General features: G+C 33.9%; 4 protein-coding genes and 1 long non-coding RNA gene across 7 annotated transcripts; all 5 read right to left on the reverse strand.

The window, feature by feature from the left end:
* Positions 1 to 308: 308 nt before the first annotated feature.
* LOC135802604 (DNA-directed RNA polymerase II subunit Rpb4-like) lies at positions 309 to 2532 on the reverse strand. 3 transcript variants are annotated; one of them, XM_065316208.1, is made up of 3 exons: positions 2309 to 2497; positions 669 to 849; positions 309 to 614 (listed from the first exon to the last, which is right to left on the reverse strand). In XM_065316208.1, exons 1-3 carry the CDS (start codon positions 2370 to 2372, stop codon positions 440 to 442), a joined length of 420 nt encoding a protein of 139 aa, XP_065172280.1. In that variant the 5' UTR covers positions 2373 to 2497; the 3' UTR covers positions 309 to 439. The 3 variants fall into 3 exon arrangements, with proteins under 3 accessions (XP_065172280.1, XP_065172279.1, XP_065172278.1); XM_065316207.1 differs by lacking the exons at positions 309 to 614; positions 669 to 849 and adding exons at positions 884 to 1333; positions 1385 to 2158 and having other exon boundaries at positions 2309 to 2532; XM_065316206.1 differs by lacking the exons at positions 309 to 614; positions 669 to 849 and adding exons at positions 884 to 1333; positions 1385 to 2246 and having other exon boundaries at positions 2309 to 2528.
* A 200-nt stretch (positions 2533 to 2732) lies between these two features.
* LOC135802593 (uncharacterized) lies at positions 2733 to 7733 on the reverse strand. Its single transcript, XM_065316193.1, is given in 4 exon segments — positions 2733 to 3151; positions 3546 to 4119; positions 4122 to 4266; positions 7576 to 7733. Coding segments are annotated over 4 exon segments (891 nt in total). The 5' UTR covers positions 7594 to 7733; the 3' UTR covers positions 2733 to 2997.
* Positions 7734 to 11006: 3273 nt separating this feature from the next.
* Positions 11007 to 13329, reverse strand: AspRS-m (aspartyl-tRNA synthetase, mitochondrial). Its single transcript, XM_065316192.1, is given in 7 exon segments — positions 11007 to 11356; positions 11414 to 11623; positions 11682 to 11759; positions 11762 to 12349; positions 12410 to 12775; positions 12833 to 13093; positions 13155 to 13329. Coding segments are annotated over 7 exon segments (1917 nt in total). The 5' UTR covers positions 13245 to 13329; the 3' UTR covers positions 11007 to 11032.
* A 37-nt stretch (positions 13330 to 13366) lies between these two features.
* Positions 13367 to 15982, reverse strand: Tsr1 (Tsr1 ribosome assembly factor). The gene is made up of 4 exons (XM_065316191.1): positions 15820 to 15982; positions 14908 to 15766; positions 13923 to 14838; positions 13367 to 13865 (listed from the first exon to the last, which is right to left on the reverse strand). The coding sequence occupies exons 1-4, from the start codon at positions 15929 to 15931 to the stop codon at positions 13401 to 13403; spliced, it is 2352 nt and encodes a 783-aa protein (XP_065172263.1). The 5' UTR covers positions 15932 to 15982; the 3' UTR covers positions 13367 to 13400.
* Positions 15983 to 17163: 1181 nt separating this feature from the next.
* Positions 17164 to 18842, reverse strand: LOC135802597 (uncharacterized). The gene is made up of 2 exons (XR_010550588.1): positions 18462 to 18842; positions 17164 to 18382 (listed from the first exon to the last, which is right to left on the reverse strand). It is a non-coding gene; the product is annotated as an uncharacterized lncRNA (long non-coding RNA).
* Between the last annotated feature and the right edge of the window lie 46 nt (positions 18843 to 18888).

Consider the following 18888-nt stretch of genomic DNA (forward strand, 5'->3'; position numbering starts at 1 on the left):
CGACGTCACGAACGCCAGCTTCGGCAGGCGTCGCGTATGCTCGTCAATACACGCCAGCAGGATGCCGTGAACTCAACTCACTGACATAAAAACAAAATAAAACCATCGATGTTGCATTTGTGTGTGGTGCATGTGTATCATCGCGGTTTTCCTGCACTACCGATGCATTTAACATTTAATCAACGAGTTGACGGCTTACACATTAGCGGATTAGTCGATACTCAATTCAATTCGATTATTTGTTCATTTGCAAATGCATCATAAACATTTCTATAGTTTTTTTTTAGTTAATATCACGAATATTGAACTGACCTTTGATACGGATGATAAAACTCCGATTTATTTGTAAACCAACATGGAAATTGTTCACCTTATGAATTAAATTGAAAAGAATTTAAATTATTACCGCTTAGATGCTTAATGTGAGTAGAAAAATAGATTAATATTGAATGCTGCGCTTGGTATGAATATCATCCAAAAGAAATTGAAGTTCTTCCTCCTCGAAACGCCCCTCAAGTGATGGAATCAAAGACTTAGCTTCATCTGTAGTAACAGGACATAAATTCGCAATTGCAGCCAACTCAAACTTGTGCAACTTCTTCTGCACCAAAAGACTGTAAAAACAAGTATAAACACACAAATTTAAACAATAATAAACAAAAATATACTTCCTAATAGCCGAAATGGTTTCTTTATTCTTAAACTTGCCAAATCGATCTGTGTACGTCGAAGCCTTCATAAAAACCTCCGAAAACTCCTGTTCATCCTCCGCAGACTCATTCTGCATCTTCCTGTGCTCCAACAACATATGCACCTCAGAAATCAACAAAGTCTCAGCGTTCTCAAACTCTATAAACAAATAAACATAAAAAATAACCAAATATATCTCGGAAAAATTTAATCGTTCACTTTCGGAACAATTTGCCCTTCGGAAATGAGAAAATCATACAATTTCCGCGTCTTATTCACATCGATTTTCAACAATCTCCTAGCAGTTAGCAGTTTTAAATAGCCTAATTTATTATTTTCTTGAATTAATATCTGTTTCAGGTCTAGATAATTATCTGGTGATAAACGAATCGTCCGACACAAGTCACGCTCGTTGGTGGTTATTTTTTCGTATCCGGGTAATCCGACAATGTCCAACGGGGTTAATCCACGTCGCTTCACACCCACATTCAGGGATACGGGCTGTTTATACTTGAAGGACAACTCGGAAGCCTGCTGGAAACGTTTTAAATCTTTCATGCAAGCTTCCCGATGCTTTTTTAATCGTAGATAAAGTTTCGCTTCTTGTAGAGTGCAAATTCCATGACGACGATATTCTATTAACCTAAAATATTCAATAAAACAACAAAATAAATCATTTTGAAGAAAATACAACCTTGACGTTTGCAGTTTAAGCTCTCCAATCCGATGTAAACCCTCCATCAAATAAACAAACTTCTGCCCAGTGTAGAACTGCATAAACCGCGTTAATTTATCACAAACCATTGGCGTGATCGTCGTGTAATACCTCTGCAGCCATGATTTTGTTTTCTGTGGCATAATCAAACCATGTTCACGAATCACAGCTTTCCTTCGCTGCCTTTCTCCTTGCCTCCTTCTGTATGCATTCAAAATACCAACTTGTAGATTACTCAATAATGCGTAATCAGCGTCAGATGGATTTAGACTATCTAATTTCGCCACCATATCCTCTGCGTTTTTATCATAATCATACTCAAAATCAGACCTGGCAGCTGAATAACCTGCGTAGACATTGTCATCACCTCGGATTGGATCAGGCACTTCATTTGTTTTAAATCTATAAGGCATAAGTGGTTTATACTGAACATTTTCTTGTAGTTCAATGTTAGGGAACTGATCAGACCCTGCTTTTTCTAGATAATAATGATCATAATGTTGTTTTAATTCATCAACACTTCGATGTGATAATACTGTGGATTGTTTTAATATACTCTGCCAGTTGCCATAGTTGAGTAAACCATTCAAAAGTGCTAGTTCTTCTTTAGCTGTCCAGTCAGTATTATCAAACAGATTGAAGTCATGGTTGATTATTTTGTAAGGATGATCGTTTTTGTGGTTGCGCATTTCAGCACCGTTGGCGAAACAATTGAGACAAAGTGTCTCCTGGCACTGCGCACATAAAATATACCTATCGGATAAATCAGTATCACAATTGCCGCATTTGTTGTCACATTTATTATTAAGTGTACTGCTAACTGCAGGAGATGCTTTGACTTCTGGAAGCACATTTGGTTCTCTAGGAAACTTGCAAATTCAGAATTTAAAGATGAGCACTTACCTTTTGGGAATTGCAGATCGGCGGCATCTTCTTCTGTTAAATCAGTGTTGGTTGGCAGAGACATTTTGGTGTAATTCACGTATATTTAGATGTAATTCTTGTTGATAATTTGTTTTCAAAGACGTGTTGTATACAGATTAAACGTTGTCGGGTAATAACCTAACACGGAATGAAATGTGTAAGCAAAGCCAACCCGGCGATATTTAATACAAAATGGTACAACTAGCGCCATCTGTACGATGATACGCAACTAAAAATTTGATTCTATACGCCGCCGTTGTTTCGTCGCATGAAGAATTCAAGGACAACTTTGACGCGAAAATAATAATCTTGTGGCAAATCGACTCATGGCCAAGTGATGTATACCTAATATTTAATACAAAATGACACAGCTAGCGCCACCTCTGTGCTAACACATAAAACAATCATTTTAACTTTTATTTTTATTAAATCCTTTTGGTATACTTTAAATTACTCAGAATATTAATATAATATTTGTAAAACATTAAAAACTACAACTAAAATTAGCATTAAAACAAAACAAGACACGTTGGCATGCTGGCAAACGTCGATTACTTATTAAAAAACATTAAAATAGTCAAGCAAATGACATTAGAGAGCTAGATCACATTTTTTGTTCTTCAATTGCTTCTTCTTCCATTTTTGCGCGCGTGGTAATGATGATTGTTCTATTGTCCAAAATTGCCGTCGGCGTGGAAGCCATCATGCGGATGCGAATCGTAATGGACCATTCGCAGTTTGCCATGCTTATCGTAATATCCATAATGTCCTTTTACATAACCGTCTTTGTTGCTCTCTTCGAATCTAAACTGCCTGTTGTGCCTACGGGATACAAAACAAACAAAATACATTTCCACATAGTCCAAAAGTAAGGTTAGAAATGTTGTGGTTACGTCAAATTTGACCATTGATAACCTCAACACGTGTTAATGTCAATGATGTAGTCACTTCTGCTAATAAAACGTGCAAACTTCAAAATTTGCAAAGCGCAAAACAAACAAGTTTAGCGATTTACATAAATTATTATATGAATATGAATAAAATTGAATGAGTCAATAGAGTTATGCAATACAAGCTCAGAATATTAAAGCTGAAGTATTTATAGACACGAAAATGATGAAGATGTAAATGTCGAGTTGATTTATGTTATAAGTCAATGAAAAATGTAAATGTTTTGTTTATTTGTGTATAGAAAGTAAGAAGCACTCAAGATTACCCTTTGCCGGTATCATAACCCCACTTGTAACTCTTGGGGCCATCATACCCATGCATTTGAAACTCGACCCGATCACCACCAGAATGACTAGCAGGATGATGAAGATTACCGGAATGAAATCCGCTTGCGGCGGGTACCGGTTCCCTTACCAATGGTTTATGATTTTGTTTTACCTTCTCGGCCTTGATCAACTTCTGATTCTCCAGTTTGGCGAAGTTCAGAATCGCCTTATCCTGCTGTTTCTGTTTGTTAATGTAATCCTGTACTTTAATGGGGACCAGGACCACTTCTTCTTTGGGTTTGTGTGACACAGGCTTTACTTTATCGAAGACAGCCTTGTCGTACTTCTTAGGATGCTGGTTAGTGGGAAGAATCTCCTTGGTGATTTCAATGGGTAACTCATAGAGTAAAGCGGGATCATTTTCGGGATTCCATGCTTGCGCGCTGGGGACCTGGAGATCTTGTGATGGCGCAGGGTAGTAAGCATCTTGTCCTTGGAAGGAGTAATCTTCAGGAGCACGTAGGTCTGTACTAGGAACAATGTAAGTATCGAATGGGATGGGGTCTTCTTCTCGGGGATTTGTAAGGTTAGGGAGAGCTGTGGAGCGTCGCCGCCATTTTGTGTTGCGTAATCGGGTACTTCGAGGAATTTCGATGGTATTTGTCGGTAACTGTCGATTGTTTCAGTTGCTGCGATTGTAATTGTTGCCAAAACGGTTATCTGAAGACGAAATAAAATCATTTGGTATCGTAACTCTTTTCTGCGCCATTTTAAGTTAAAACCAGTTGCTGAGTTTGTAAGTTGTCATGTTGACATTTCTTGTTGACATGTTTACAAGAAACTAGATATTTGTTACGCAAGTAAACTGGTATCAAAGAAAGCAGAGAAGCAGAAACATTTTTATTCTATTTCTGATGTGTACAATTGTAAATAATGCAACAAATTGTTGTAAATGAATAAACAATTTAATTTTATGGCAATTTCCGGAAGAAAATCTATTTAACAACCTGGGAATTTCAGAATACAAAGGAATAACTTCAATAAAACATGTTTTCATCTTATTTATAAAGTTTTTGAAGTGAAAAATGATAAAAAACGCTACAAATTGATATAAATGCATAAACAATTTAATTTTATACCAATTTCCGCAAGAAAATGTATTTAACAACCTGGGAATTTCAGAATACTAAAGAATAACTTCAATAAAACATGTTTTCATTTTATTTATGAAGTTTTTGAAGTGAAAAATGATAAAAAACGCAACAAATTGCAATAAATGCATAAACAATTTAATTTTATACCAATTTCCGTAAGAAAATCAATGTAACAACCTGGGAATTTCAAAATACGAAGGAATAACTTCAATAAAACATGTTTTCATCTAATTTATAAACTTTTTGAAAAGAAAAATGATAAAAAACGCTACAAATTGCAATAAATGCATAAACAATTTAATTTTCTATCAATTTCCGCAAGAAAATCTATTTAACAACCTGAGAATTTCAAATTACAAAAGAATAACACAAAGAAAACATGTTTCCTTTAAGTTTTTCTGTTATTCTCAATTTTTATGATTTGAATCCACTTACACACTATTATATTTATTGCGATCCGATCTAGTGACTTGGAATTACTTTCAATTTCACTTCCTTTCACTTTTACCCGACCAAAAAGACTCGGACTACTCGAATCACATTCATATATGGATTTTCCTGAGAACTTGTATTCATCACCCAGTAAAATAGTAAAACGCGACACAAAACTCGACACAAAACATTAATTCCAACCTATTCACTATTCACTAATAAATAAAGACCTTCAAAGTGTAAGTATGTAGGTAATAAAAGCGATTTATGACTTGCACTTGGTCAGTTCTTAGTCTAGGAATCTGCAGTAGTGAACTTGTTACACACCGGAACTTTCACTGTTTCATTGTGTGCAATTATTATTAACACACAGCAATGCCGGGAAAACTAGACCATTGAATTACACACATATCTGTATATTATATGTGTATTTTTATTGTTGAAATCTTTATTATTTTTAAATGTCAGTGTAAGCAACACTCGATTGTCTGTTGAACTTAGTTGAACAAACTGCTAAAGTGTGTGATAAATGTAGAAAGTTTGATGAATAAAGAGCGTTTAATTTATGCAAAACGTTTCTTTGAGTCAATGCGGCCGGTTTTTTTTGTTGGTGCTGTTTGTAAGTAATTACATGGCCACGAGCAAATCTAATCGATTATTAGATTTGCCGTTTTTGTTCCGCGAAAACGCTCGGCAAAGTTGGCGATCTCGGGAAAGCGATAATTACACGTTCATTGTTACGTTTAGTTTTCTTTTAATTTAGACGTCTATTGTCTGGGCACTTCCTTTGTTTTCTTGAGGCATATTTTTATGAATTGGAGTTTTAAAGTGTGAAAATAAGAAATATATAGAATTACATGATAAATTTATTGTTTTCAACGCCTGAACGCGAGAGTAAGAGATAAAAAGAAACAAACAACGGTTTAAAGAAGGAAACAACGTAAATGTGTAAGAGATAACTCTGTTCAAGATCGCGTGATTTCATACAGACATAATTTACGCCGTATTCTAAACGTGAGGTAAACAAACAAGAATTAAATGCAAATAAGTGAATACTAGCGCCATCTAGCGTCGATTTATAGAGTTATACTTAAATGCGCTTAAACATTAGCTGCGTGCAATCGGACACAAATCGCTTGTAAAAACAAACAAGTTTACTTCAAGAAAAGAACCAATGATGACGAAATATTGCAAATACTATTAAAACATTCAATAGAAAAACAAAATATCAATGGAATAAATTATTTAAACTAACTTTTGTATCCGAAAAGAAAATTAATAACCCTAATTTCAATATTATATGCATAATAAATGCAAAAATTATAAAAGAAAAATGATTTTAAAATTTGTTTCCGAAATAAAATTAAACATTTAATAAAGTTTGTGTGTAAATTCATTCCGAATTATTATATTTACCATGTTATTTTACACGAACACAAGAAACACTACCTGATATTGTTGCTGTACAAAAAACAAGTTGCCGGAGATAACTCTGTTGACGAATTGTGCACGCATCGCGTGATCTCAAAAAAGAATAAAATGCAAATAAGTGCATTGTAGCGCCATCTGTGCAAAATTTAAGAAATAATATATTTCACTTAATTTAAAATACTCATACGAACTTTTACTTTCGTTTGCACAATTAAAACACGAAATATAGCAAAAATAGTTGTGCCACGTCGCTAACAATTAACGTAATTATAAACAAAGCGTTCTAATTAGCACATATAAATCTTTCGTTGTTGCTTTGTTCTCTGTGTGCGAACACGACGCTTTTTTACCTTAACGAGCATTGTTTACAAAAACAATCGATGAATACTGAATGCTGAACGTTGACATTGAACAGTTAAACAGTTAAACTATAAACGCACATCAACGACATGAAAACTACTTCCTGGTTCTTTATTCATGACTTACCGCTGATGTTTATTCATTTATTTATTTACGCATTACGCAAAGATTAATAATAAATATATTTTTATCTGTCACAACTTGTCTTGAAAATGATTGATATATAAATAATTCGCAGGTATTGAAAGTAATATATCGAATGGACAAACAAATTTCACTTTCTTTCTTAGCCACGGCTGTTTGCTTTTGCTTTTGATTTCAGATTTCTGATTTCCATACAACTCGACGACACATCGGTTACAAAACTTCAACTTTTTCAAATTTAGAAATCAGTTACACTCTAATTGTAAACCACTAAAATACTAATAATAATATAATAATAAATATTTTTACCAAAACGTTAAATTAGTTAATCATTCGAATCAAAGTGAAAGCAATAATTGCCATTATTAAATCCCAAATTGATTTATTGCCATTTCATTAACTAATTACATAATATTAATTATAATTGGCAATCGGAAGTTAAATATCAGTTTCTTGTTGCTATTGGCATTTGTGGATGATGTTTATTGCGATAGTAATAATAACTTACCACTTTTAATAATGCCATGGTTATGTAATTGGTTGTAATCACTATTAAATGACAAAAATCACTAAACACTAACTGGTGAAGTATATGTTTATTTGATTCTTGTGCGACGTGTGCGCAGTGTGCCGCTATAGCTCACAATAAACCGCTGTTGGAATAAAGCGCGCGCGCTGCTTTATATAGCTTAATAAAACCGCGCCTCCCCCGTTCGACGCGGCGTAATTAATTCCCTTCTCAAACGCGCACGACGCAGGTTAACGCAGATTCGTTAGAAGTAACAAGTAATAAGGAATAAAGATGCGTTAAACTTAAATATTAGCATTGGTTGGTATAATAAACGCATTAAATGATGAAAAATATTATAAATTTTTGTTTGTGTCGCTATTATGGGAAAACTACTGAAGAAATTTTGATAAATTTTGGTACAGAGATAGTTTGGACCTTGGAGAATGACATAGGCTACTTTTTTCCGTTAATATATAATTTAAAAAGTTGTTTTTTCACCATTTTAAGTGAAAATCGCAATAAAAAGGTAAAAAAATTAACAATGCAAGTAAAATTACAAGTAAAACCTTTTAAATTAATAAAATAAAACTAATTCAAAAGTTTTTAAAATTTTCTATGCTAAATAACTCTTAAAACATCACAAAATCAAAGAGAAAAAGTGAAAAGCAAGGTTATGTTGATTCTGAACTAATAATTTACAGTGACATCTATTGTAGAGGAGATACAATCTTTACCTTGACAGCAAGTAATAAAGATGCGTTAATCTCTAAATATTAGCATAATTATTCGCAAAGTATAAGTATTTTAGTGATTGGCATTTTTACAAAAGTGAAAATACACAAAACCTTAATGAAAATAAAGGTTAAAATGTAAAAATCCCAAATTGGTGATTCATGAATAAAGAATAACGCACGTTGGCTGCATTTGGCATTAACATTTAATGGAATTTGATTTATTTTATATGCATATATTAAAACGAAAGTTCGCCGCCGCTTTTTAAGCCGAATTTTGTGAAATTTAAAACCGCATGCATTCGTATTATATTTGTTACATTTCTAATTTATAATGCGTGTACCCGAAAAAGGCGTTTATACGTCAAACTTTTTAAATTTTACATTTTAATGGTTTTTACGTTCATTTCATATCTAGATAATTTCATCATCCGCGAACAAAAGGTTATTAAGCTATTATTACAGTAATTTAACAAATTAAAACAATTAATGAACTAAACAATTTCTTTTTAGATTTTTTGCATTTTACATTTTACAAACAAATTTTGAAGAAAAAAATGTAAAATGTTTAAAACAAGGTTATGTTGCTTATAAACCAGCGACATCTATTGAAAAATATTATTCATGACAGCTATTACATTGATAAATGTGATTAACATCATAATAATCTTATAAACCCGCGTGTATGGCCGTAATTATAGATAATTGTCCACAATTAAGAATGCGATTGTTATGAAGCGCAAATTAAATTGCAAATTGGAAACTAGTTACTTATCCATCATTTAGTTCCTAGTTGCAAGTAAATATCGCATACGGAAAACACGGAAAATCATCTTCGAACGCACACGTCGAATAATTAATGAACCAACAAGCGTATTACAGCAAAAAAGCACAATAGGAAGCAAGATATTTACGCGAATACGCAATACGTTGATAATGACTGCCAAGAAACACAAATCCACAACTTTAGTTGCAGGTATTGATTGCATTGCACGTGCAAGTGTAATTATATTAAATGTGAGCATGCTAATTACAGCTACGTGCCTGCAATTAATTAAAATGAAACAAATAGTTGTGCGTAGTAGATTATTCACTGACAAAGACATGAAAACAACAAAATGCATTAAAACACGCTTTGTTTTTCGCTGTGCTTCCTTATTAGTTAAATCAATGAACAAAAACACAATTTCAATCAATTTCGTGATGTTTTCTGTGCCTGAAATCATTAAAACTGTTCCTAATTACACTAAATTACGAATTACACACTTTTATTACCTTAACTTGTCTTAAGTAACGCAAAAATACTTCCTAATACGTTTAATATTAACCATTTTAACAACTTTAACAACGTTTTGTTATATTTTTGCATAGTTTGCCAAATTTAATAATTTTATATTTCATAAATGTTTTTTGTGAGAAAAAACGTGATTGCCGGTGTTTTTATTTCTAAAACAAGATGCAAAGCAAATAATAATATAATCTATTCGTAATTGGCGTGACCTTCTGGCGAGACTGTGATTTGTGATGAATACACACCAAGGAACATCAAGTGCAAACAGTTCAGAACGTTCAGATCGTTCCGATGATGATTACTTAACATCACATTAACTTTTTGTGTTTTTTTCGTATGAACAAAACCCAATAGACACCATTTGTGTATTCTATTTCGTTTATTATGTTATTCCTAACTTAAACAAACGAATAACTTTAAAATAAATGATTTCGTAAACGTTTCACACGTTTAATTAGGATGGAAATTAAAATACAACAATCAATTAACATTTTTTCGGTACAATATTGTGCGGAAACGTAATAATTTCGACATGACCTTCAGCAATATAAAAATAATACCATTTTGAGCTGATATCATCTTAGTTTGTTTTTGTTTTGTTGAAATCCAACGTGAAATGCTGTTGAAAAGCAAATAATTTTGATCTTTCACGGAATAACAATAAAATTCATTGTAAATTAGTTCTACCAATGCTCTATTCATAATTAGAGTTTTAAACAAACAGTAGAAAGCGAAATAAAAACTGGTCTACTTAAATTTGTTGATTTATGCAATAAACGTTCATTTTTCTAAACGTTTAAGCGTTTTTCGCTGTGTACACAAACAAACTATTTGTAAAATCAATTTGTCCTCACTTTTTGCCCCCTGAGAACTGAGATAATCATCGTTTTTTTTTCGTCAAGGAGATAAAAATATAGCGGAAAAGGTGTTTGAAGTGTAATGCTTCATTGGCGGCAAACAAGAAGTTTGAACAATTAGCAGCGAGCACATTGCAGTGAAAGTTTGAATAAAAAGTGAACCTGTTTGGCGTTGATGTTGTTTTGTTTTCTTCTGGCTTCTCGTTTGCTCACTTTTAATATTTCACGCTGTTTTATTAATGACGTAGCGTTCATATTTTATGTAATAGGAAGAAAAAGAAATGGAAATTTGCATTCGAATGTAGAAAACCATTTAAAGGTTTTTTCTAATTCTCATTCGCATTCAGCTTTGGCCAATTAATACTTGACCGATTTTTTGTGTTTATGCCTCACTGGTGTTGACATGTTGTGCACAAGAACAATAAATTGTCAATCTATGACTTGAAATGTTATGATAAACCATCTAAACACGTCCTTGACGTGATTAAAGTTAATAAACTAACAAAAACTATGTAATAGACACAGGCAGGTGAGAAAATAGCAACAATATACACAAAATTTCATTGTTTCATCAATCACAAATGATACATCTTCTTGCACTCATCGGTAATAACCGACGGAGCACCACTCAGTGGATCTTTACCATCAAACGTCTTCGGAAATGCAATCACATCACGTATACTCTGTGTATTTAATATCCGAGCAAAAAGTCGGTCTAAACCTAAAGCTACACCGCCGTGTGGAGGACAGCCATAAGATAACATCTCCACAATGTGATCCAGGCCGGAAATGTTCAACATTTTTAATATTTTCGCTTGTAATTGAGCGTTGTGGATACGAATCGACCCACCGCCAACCTCATTACCATTAAGTACCAAATCATACGACAACGCACGAATCTAAACAGAAAATATTACATTTTTAATAAACAAGATACAATTACTAATAATTCGTACCTTTAATGGATCCACATCTATTAAATGCATATCATCCGCGTGTGGAGATGTAAATGGATGATGTTCAGCAGTTAATACACCATTATCGTCTAAGGAAAATAGTGGAAAGTCAACAATCCACAAAAAATGCATGCCTGGTTTATAAATAGCAATTCCTTGCTTATCTAGTTCATCTGCGCATACACATCTAAGTTTTCCAAGTCGTTTTAACTGAAAATAAAGTTTCTGAAGTTATTTTTCTATCGTAATATAAGAAAATATAACCTACAGCCATGTTTTTGTTACCATAAACAAGAATTACTGATGAAATCCCTTTCAAGTTTAGTTTTTCATATAATTTTGTATTACAACATCATCTTTGATAGTTTTACTCATGTGTTTAGTGAATTCTTCAAAGTTTTCACATTTAAAGTGCATCATTCGTGTATTGGGATAATCTTTAGCTGAATTAGCAATGTAATTTTACTAAGCTTAATCTTGATGCTTCTCATTGTCAAAAATAAGGCAACCTGCATAAAATGCATCCCCTTGGCCATATAAATTAAGACTGGGCTCTAAAACATCAGTAATGTTTGTTATTTTATGTTCAAAACGAACATCTGGTTGATCTGATCCATAATTTTCCATGGCGTCTTTATAACTCATTCTCTCAAACTTGCGAGGAATTGGTAACAAATTTGTAGGCCAGGAATACTGCAAAACATCTTCTACAAGTTCTAATACGCCATCCATAGTGGTATTCGCCATTTCTATATCTAATTGTGTAAACTCAGGCTGGCGATCAGGACGAGAAGTCTCATCGCGGTAACAACGAGCTATTTGAAAGTAACGATCGATTCCACCGCACATTAACATTTGTTTAAACTGTTGTGGGCTTTGTACTAAAGAATAATACTTATTTTTGTGTCTTGTGGGCACTACAAACTCTTGAGCGCCCTGAAATAAGTGATTTTTGATTTTTAAGGTGAATTTTAACAACTAAACATGAAATATTACCCCTGGTGTTGCTTTAAATAAAGTTGGTGTCTCAACTTCAACAAATCCGCATTTTTTCGCTAAGAACTCGCGTAAATTGATGCAAAATTCAGAGCGGAAGCGTAAACAACGCTGCATATCAGGAAAACGCATCGCTAAATACCTATATTGCATTTGTAAAGCTTCATTTGCCTTCTGATGCTCTCTAATATTAAATGGCAATGTAGCAGATTCATTTAAAACGTGTAAATCTTCAATACTGACTTCAATTTCGCCTGTTTCTTGGTTTTTATTTACCATTTCTTTGGGTCTGGCAATTACTGTACCTTTTACTTGTAAAACTGTTTCATAATTTAAACCTTTAAGTTTTTTCCTTATTTCTTCAGCCTAAAAATATGAAATGTACAACATTGATAAAAGAATATTCTGTATAAATGAACTTACATCATCTTTAAGTAGAAGCTGTGTTTGCCCATAGGAATCTCTAAGCACCAAGAATTTATCCATTCTATTAAATTCCAGCCATCCAGTTAGAGTGACTCTATGCCCCAAGTTTTTCATTGTCAACTCTCCACATGTTACTGTTCTGGTTGTATATTTGTTCACATTTCTAATCTGCACATAATCAGAATCATTTTTGGTTTCATCAACAAGATAAACAGATTGTCGAGAGTATGCTCTGCTATTAAACACCTTTCCTCCATTCTAAAACAGTTCGATACAATGAAATATTAATGATTTATGCTATTTCTATGTATAATAATACCTTCAGAGCATGTATATTGTTAAAATGTGCTTTATTTAAAGCTACACTAACAAAATACAACAATTTTCTGTTAGTAATTGCAGAATTCATTTTATATTCAAGGAATCAAACTTAAACTTAGGTTAGATACTTGAAATCATTGTACAAATACACAATGAGTAATAACTTTGAACTTAGATTTCCCATACAAGAAACAAAATACTAGGACAGGATTTATTTAATCTAAATAAATTTATTTAGAATAACTCATGATTCCATCCCCTCACTCTCCACACAACTAGCAATACATTCCTCATATGTCCACTTAGGGAAAACTCGCTTATACAAATTTAAGAAAACAACATCCTGAGACTTAAGCTGTCCATCAAAAATACACTTCATATGACCATGCGTTCCAAGCGGCTCCTTTATATGCCCAATTTGACCATACCTAGTGCGCAATTTACACGGTTTAAAGTATAGAATATCTTCACGATTAAAGAACATAAATCGTATAACTGCAGATCGCTTATGCACTTTGAAAGAATGCCCTGACAAAACAATCCTTTTAGTTATAATCCTATCAGGATTACAGGAAAGCAGCGAACCAGTAGCAACCAAATCTAAATTCCCGTTGATTTCTTTGAAGCAGAGAACAGGCGCGGGTGGAAATTGAATCGGCGCATAAAAAGTAGCAACTACTGTACTTTCAGGTTGGAAAAATCGCTCATACTAAAGAAAAAGAATAAAATTTAGTACTATTTATCATCTTATGTTTAAAAAAACTACCTTATGTTTCTTTCCGTTTGTATGTTGACTGAAAATCGGATTAACAATAAATCTCCGATATCCACACTGAAGAATAAGTTTATCCTTCGACGCAATCGGTTGATCATACGACCCAGTCCGTTTTAACACCACATTCAGCACAGACATTTTATTCTCATGTGGATGCATCCCCATGAGAGTAACAGACGCGCCTGTGGTTTCAAACGCGTTCCACGCATATTTCGGCACACCTGTAACATAAACAGTAACAAACCATCCAGGCAAAGCTCCTTCCCGATCCTCTAACTCCTTTATAATCCTTCTTTTAGTCCTATCAAAGTTTTCAAACTGAAATATACGCGCATAATCCATGGGAAGATTCTCTTTTGGATCCCAGGGAGAAGTTCTGAAACTTTCAAGACCACGATATTTCTGGAAACGCAAACGCGCAGGCGTATCCAGCGGAGTGTCCATTTCATCCGGGAACATCTGATCCATCTTCGCAGCTTTCACCCGTTCCAGTTCCTGTTTCTCCATGTGTTCGTCAATTTGCTGATCGTATTGTTGATCATTAACACAAACTTCAGATTCTGTCATGGTGTCAAACTCTTCATCTTTTTCTTCGTCGGAATCTTCCTCCTCAGCGGCATCTTCCATCGCATCATCTTGATCATCTTCATCATCAGCATCTTCGCTGTCATCTTCTGCATCATCATCAGGTATCCACGCAGCTTGATAATCTGACCAACCTTTTGGAACCTTTTTTACACGTCGTTTAATTTCATCCTCCGCCATTTTGAGTTCTTCTTCCGTCGGCCATGTTTGTTCGCCTTCCATTGGATCAGGGATGTTTTCGGATTCGAGGGATTCTTGTTTATCATCTGCAGTTGCCAATAAACGCACTGTGTTGACATCTTCTTGCATAGAATTCTTGTTTCTAAACAATATTAATCACAATAAATTTAATTAATAGAAAATAAATAAAAATAGTGGATATTTTGCTTGCCTATTTTTTTCTAAGACAAAAGGATCTTTCGGTGCTTCAATCCGTGACATTTGATAAGCGCCAAGTCCAGGAATATACACCAATCCATTAACAGACAGTGGACTACCCCTAACATAACCGCAAACTTTCAATGTTCCTTTAAAACCTTCATTATCAGGTTCAAACTGATAACTTTCCGCAAACAAATGCGGTCTGCGGTCTCTATACAAAACATTTTTGCGTTTTTGATTACCAATTCTTCTCAGCACATTCAAACCATCAGCTTCTTTAGATAAAGTCATCACTTTTTCATTGGGCAGCCATTTTGTGATCAACTTTTGTATATTCTGCTTCTGTTCAGTTTGTTTTTTCACTGGTAATTTATCCAAATCAGTGACTGCCACAACTGGTGTAGGCACACCTTGCGCAAAAGCTGAGGCTAGGATTTTCCTACCACTTGAATCTATAATTTCATCTCCAAATTCAACACCTGCATTTGCTGATACAAGAAATACAACAGTGTCAGACACTTTCAAAGCATCTAAAGTAGCAAGATAATTATCTTTTGGTGGAATTATCAATGAAAAATGTTGTTTGAATCTTGGTAAAGTAATATGGATGACACCAGTCACACTGGTTTGCACCACAGCTTCACTGTCACATTTTGTCAGCAATGCAATTGCCGATTCAACATTCATTAACTCATTCAGAGGGACAATACTTATAAGAAAAGGAGCATGATCTAAACCACCAATGGATCTTTTCTTAGATAGTACTTCATCACGCTTATTTCTTCGTAGCTGTAGTGCCTGATGACGTCGTTGATCCTTTTTTAACTCAGCTTGCTTCTTTTTGGATATTTCTTTCACATTTACTTTGCCTACGAGAAGAAAATTAACCTATGCTTGCAAACATGTGAAAATAATGCAATACCTTTAGTGGCAATGCTAATTGATCCTTTGGAACGATGACGACCATGTTTGTGCCCTTTGTTGGTTTGTTTAAACGCACCAGGACGATGTGTCTCCGTTTTTTCCAGTGCCATTCTTGAAAATAAGAAAATTATTCTTAAACACACGTGGGATACATGACAGTAAACGGTGTATAACTGGTTGCATACATTGACAACACATATAAAAATATGACACCATTTTATTAAGTTTAGATTCACATGTTACAAAATTTTGCAATTTACAATTTTACAGCTGTAAATTACTGTTGAAAGAAAGATTTTTCTCCGTCACCCCAAGGAAAACGCTTGGTGCGACGGTTTAAATACTCGTATTGAACTTTCGCAGGCGGTTTTTCTTTTTTTCGTTCTTTCCTTTGGATATTGCACAACTCGCCATTGATATCAAAATAAATGGAATCCCACCGTACAAAGCCAAATTTCGGTAATTTTTGTGTCCACCATCAGGACGATTTAAATATCCTGAAGGTCCTCGGACACTAGTGGTGTCAGTAAAAGTTGCGGTAAATAAACGCTTCCACAAAACCGAATATTTAACGATATTCTTTTGGTACAAAGATTGGGCCATTTTTGATTAGTCACACGCTCAGAAGACAATTGTATTAATAAAATTGATAATTTATTCATCAAATTAAAGGTTTCCATGGCAATTTGATCAAAAATAAAACTTGTTTCCATACTAAAATAGTCTAAATCCACATTATAAACAAGTTACCATTTTGTATGTGCAAAGTTACTGCTGATTTAATCGTGTATAAACATTTAATAAAAAGTAGCTTATATAATTTATAATAAATATGGGTAATGAGGTGACTAATAATTTAAGTGACTGATAATTTATTAATGAGTGAGCTTCTTGCATATCGTGGGTGACTGACTATTCGTCATCGCATTCATCGTCGTTGTATCCATCCACGTATCCATCCGGAAGTGGGTTGGTTCGATCGTTGTGAAACAACGACTTGGTACCGTCCCCCCAGGGAAAACGCTTTGTACGCCGGCGCAAATACTCGTAGGGTACAAATGGCGGCCTGTCCGGTTCCGCTGCGCCAAATTTACCCTCGGAATAACACTTTGCCATGACGATCACAATTATGGGTAAAGCAGCAAACAATGCTACATTCCGGAAGAATTTATGTCCGCCATCAGGATGATTACTGGGTCCGGATGGTCCTTCGACTGGTGGCTTGTGTCGGGCATAAAAACGGTTCAATGGAAGTGATTTGGTCACCCGGCTCGCCAAAAAACGAAGAGACATTTTAGTTATGCACTTTTTTCGGAACTGATTTATGATGACACATGAAAAATTTGATTGGTGTTTATTTATTTTTGTTTACGATGCCATAGAGACTAAATATAAACTAAAAATAAATAAATTACATGATTTTATTCAATGTTAAACACTGAAATCGTTGTAAATTCAAATAAAATGAAATTTTGTTAACAAAGGTAGGCAACCAACATTGCATGAAACAAACAAAGCGAAAATAAATATTAAAACTAAACAAATTTAATCAATTCCTCTTCAAAAACGTGTCTGTGGCAGTAGAATTAATTTTTTTCAACGTTGCAGCAATTTTATCCTTCTCCTTGTTAAGTAAATCCCATCGAACTTGAAGTTTATCCTTGGATTTCTTCACATAATTTTCCACATCATCAAAACTAGTTTGAGTATCTTTAAACTCATTCAACATTGTGACGATTTCCTTCAGATGATCATTATGCAACTGAACAATTTGTGCGTAATAAACACGATTCTGTTCGATTTGCACATTCAGTTTTATCTGCAACGCACCCAATTGTTTATCATACTTTTCTTGGAGGCTTTCAATTTGATTTTCGTACTTGACTTCTTGCGTTTTTAACTCCCCTTTTGATTTCTCCAATTGCGCCATTAAAGACGCCGATAATCTCTGTTCAGTCTCCTGTTTAATCTTGACTTTATCCTCGAGATTCTGTATTTGCAATAAATAATTGTTTTCTTCTGCTTGCTTCACTTGTAAAAGTTGTTGCGCTTCTTGATTAATATTTGATTCATTGTACACAATATAGGTGATTGTCGGTGATAAAATTGCAATTATTAAAGCAACTGAGACGATTATACAGCATCCCATTTTTTTACTTGAGTAACAATTGCTTGTTTCGTCACTTGGGGCTTTGAATCTGCTATCGGAGTATGAACAATGGCTTTCCATAACGATTCTTTTATATTTTAAATATATTTTAATGTTTTGCACATTTAAATGCGCTTTGTTTTAAGTTTTTAAACGAACTAAAAAACCGTTAGTAAATGAGCGCGGTTTGAACAGTTGGGACGATCATTCGTGTGTGCGATTCCGACGACTACTGACAAACAAAGTCGGGGTGCGTGAAGACCAGCTGGAGGCAGATGGACGCGTTTACCTTTAATAAGAGCGCAACAGGCGCCCCTCTAATATCCGTCGCACGAGCGCCCTTTGCTTGTAAACTTCCGTTGCTAACGTACATTTTGCGCCTTGGGGTAGAGTCGAACTAATTTCATTTCACCTACAACAAGTGCAAGTCAGTTAAACCTGTATTTCATATTTAAATACATTAAATTAATACATAACAGACTTATACATACCATTATTAACTGAAAAATTGTGATTAATAGCTAAACTATTACATTTTCTTGTTTCTTTTACAGAAATTTTAATTGTTTATTTGTTTAATTTGTTAAAAACCATCAATATTTATCAAGAATTGTTATTATTGGTTAAACTAAGCGTTTATTAACAAAATCTCACTATAAATATTAAGTAATTATTAAATTAGGTTATGTTAGAATATGCTAGGTTAGGTTATAGATTCTAAGTTATTCAAAATCACGTTTTTTCATCTTCTCTGTGATAAATAAACATTTAAATTCTCTATTTTTGTCAATATCTAACTAAAACACTAATTTCTAACTAAATTATTTAATTAATAACAAATTATTACTAAAATAAAACATTTCCCTGAATTCCCAAACTATATTTTTTATTTTCCCAAAAATTACTACACATGATCCA

The sequence above is a fragment of the Atheta coriaria genome, unplaced genomic scaffold, assembly GCF_025399875.1.
Source record: "Atheta coriaria isolate IRGN ID8LTWV9N9 unplaced genomic scaffold, Caltech_Dcor_3.1 hic_scaffold_41_pilon, whole genome shotgun sequence".
In the NCBI taxonomy this organism is placed as follows: domain Eukaryota; kingdom Metazoa; phylum Arthropoda; class Insecta; order Coleoptera; family Staphylinidae; genus Dalotia; species Dalotia coriaria.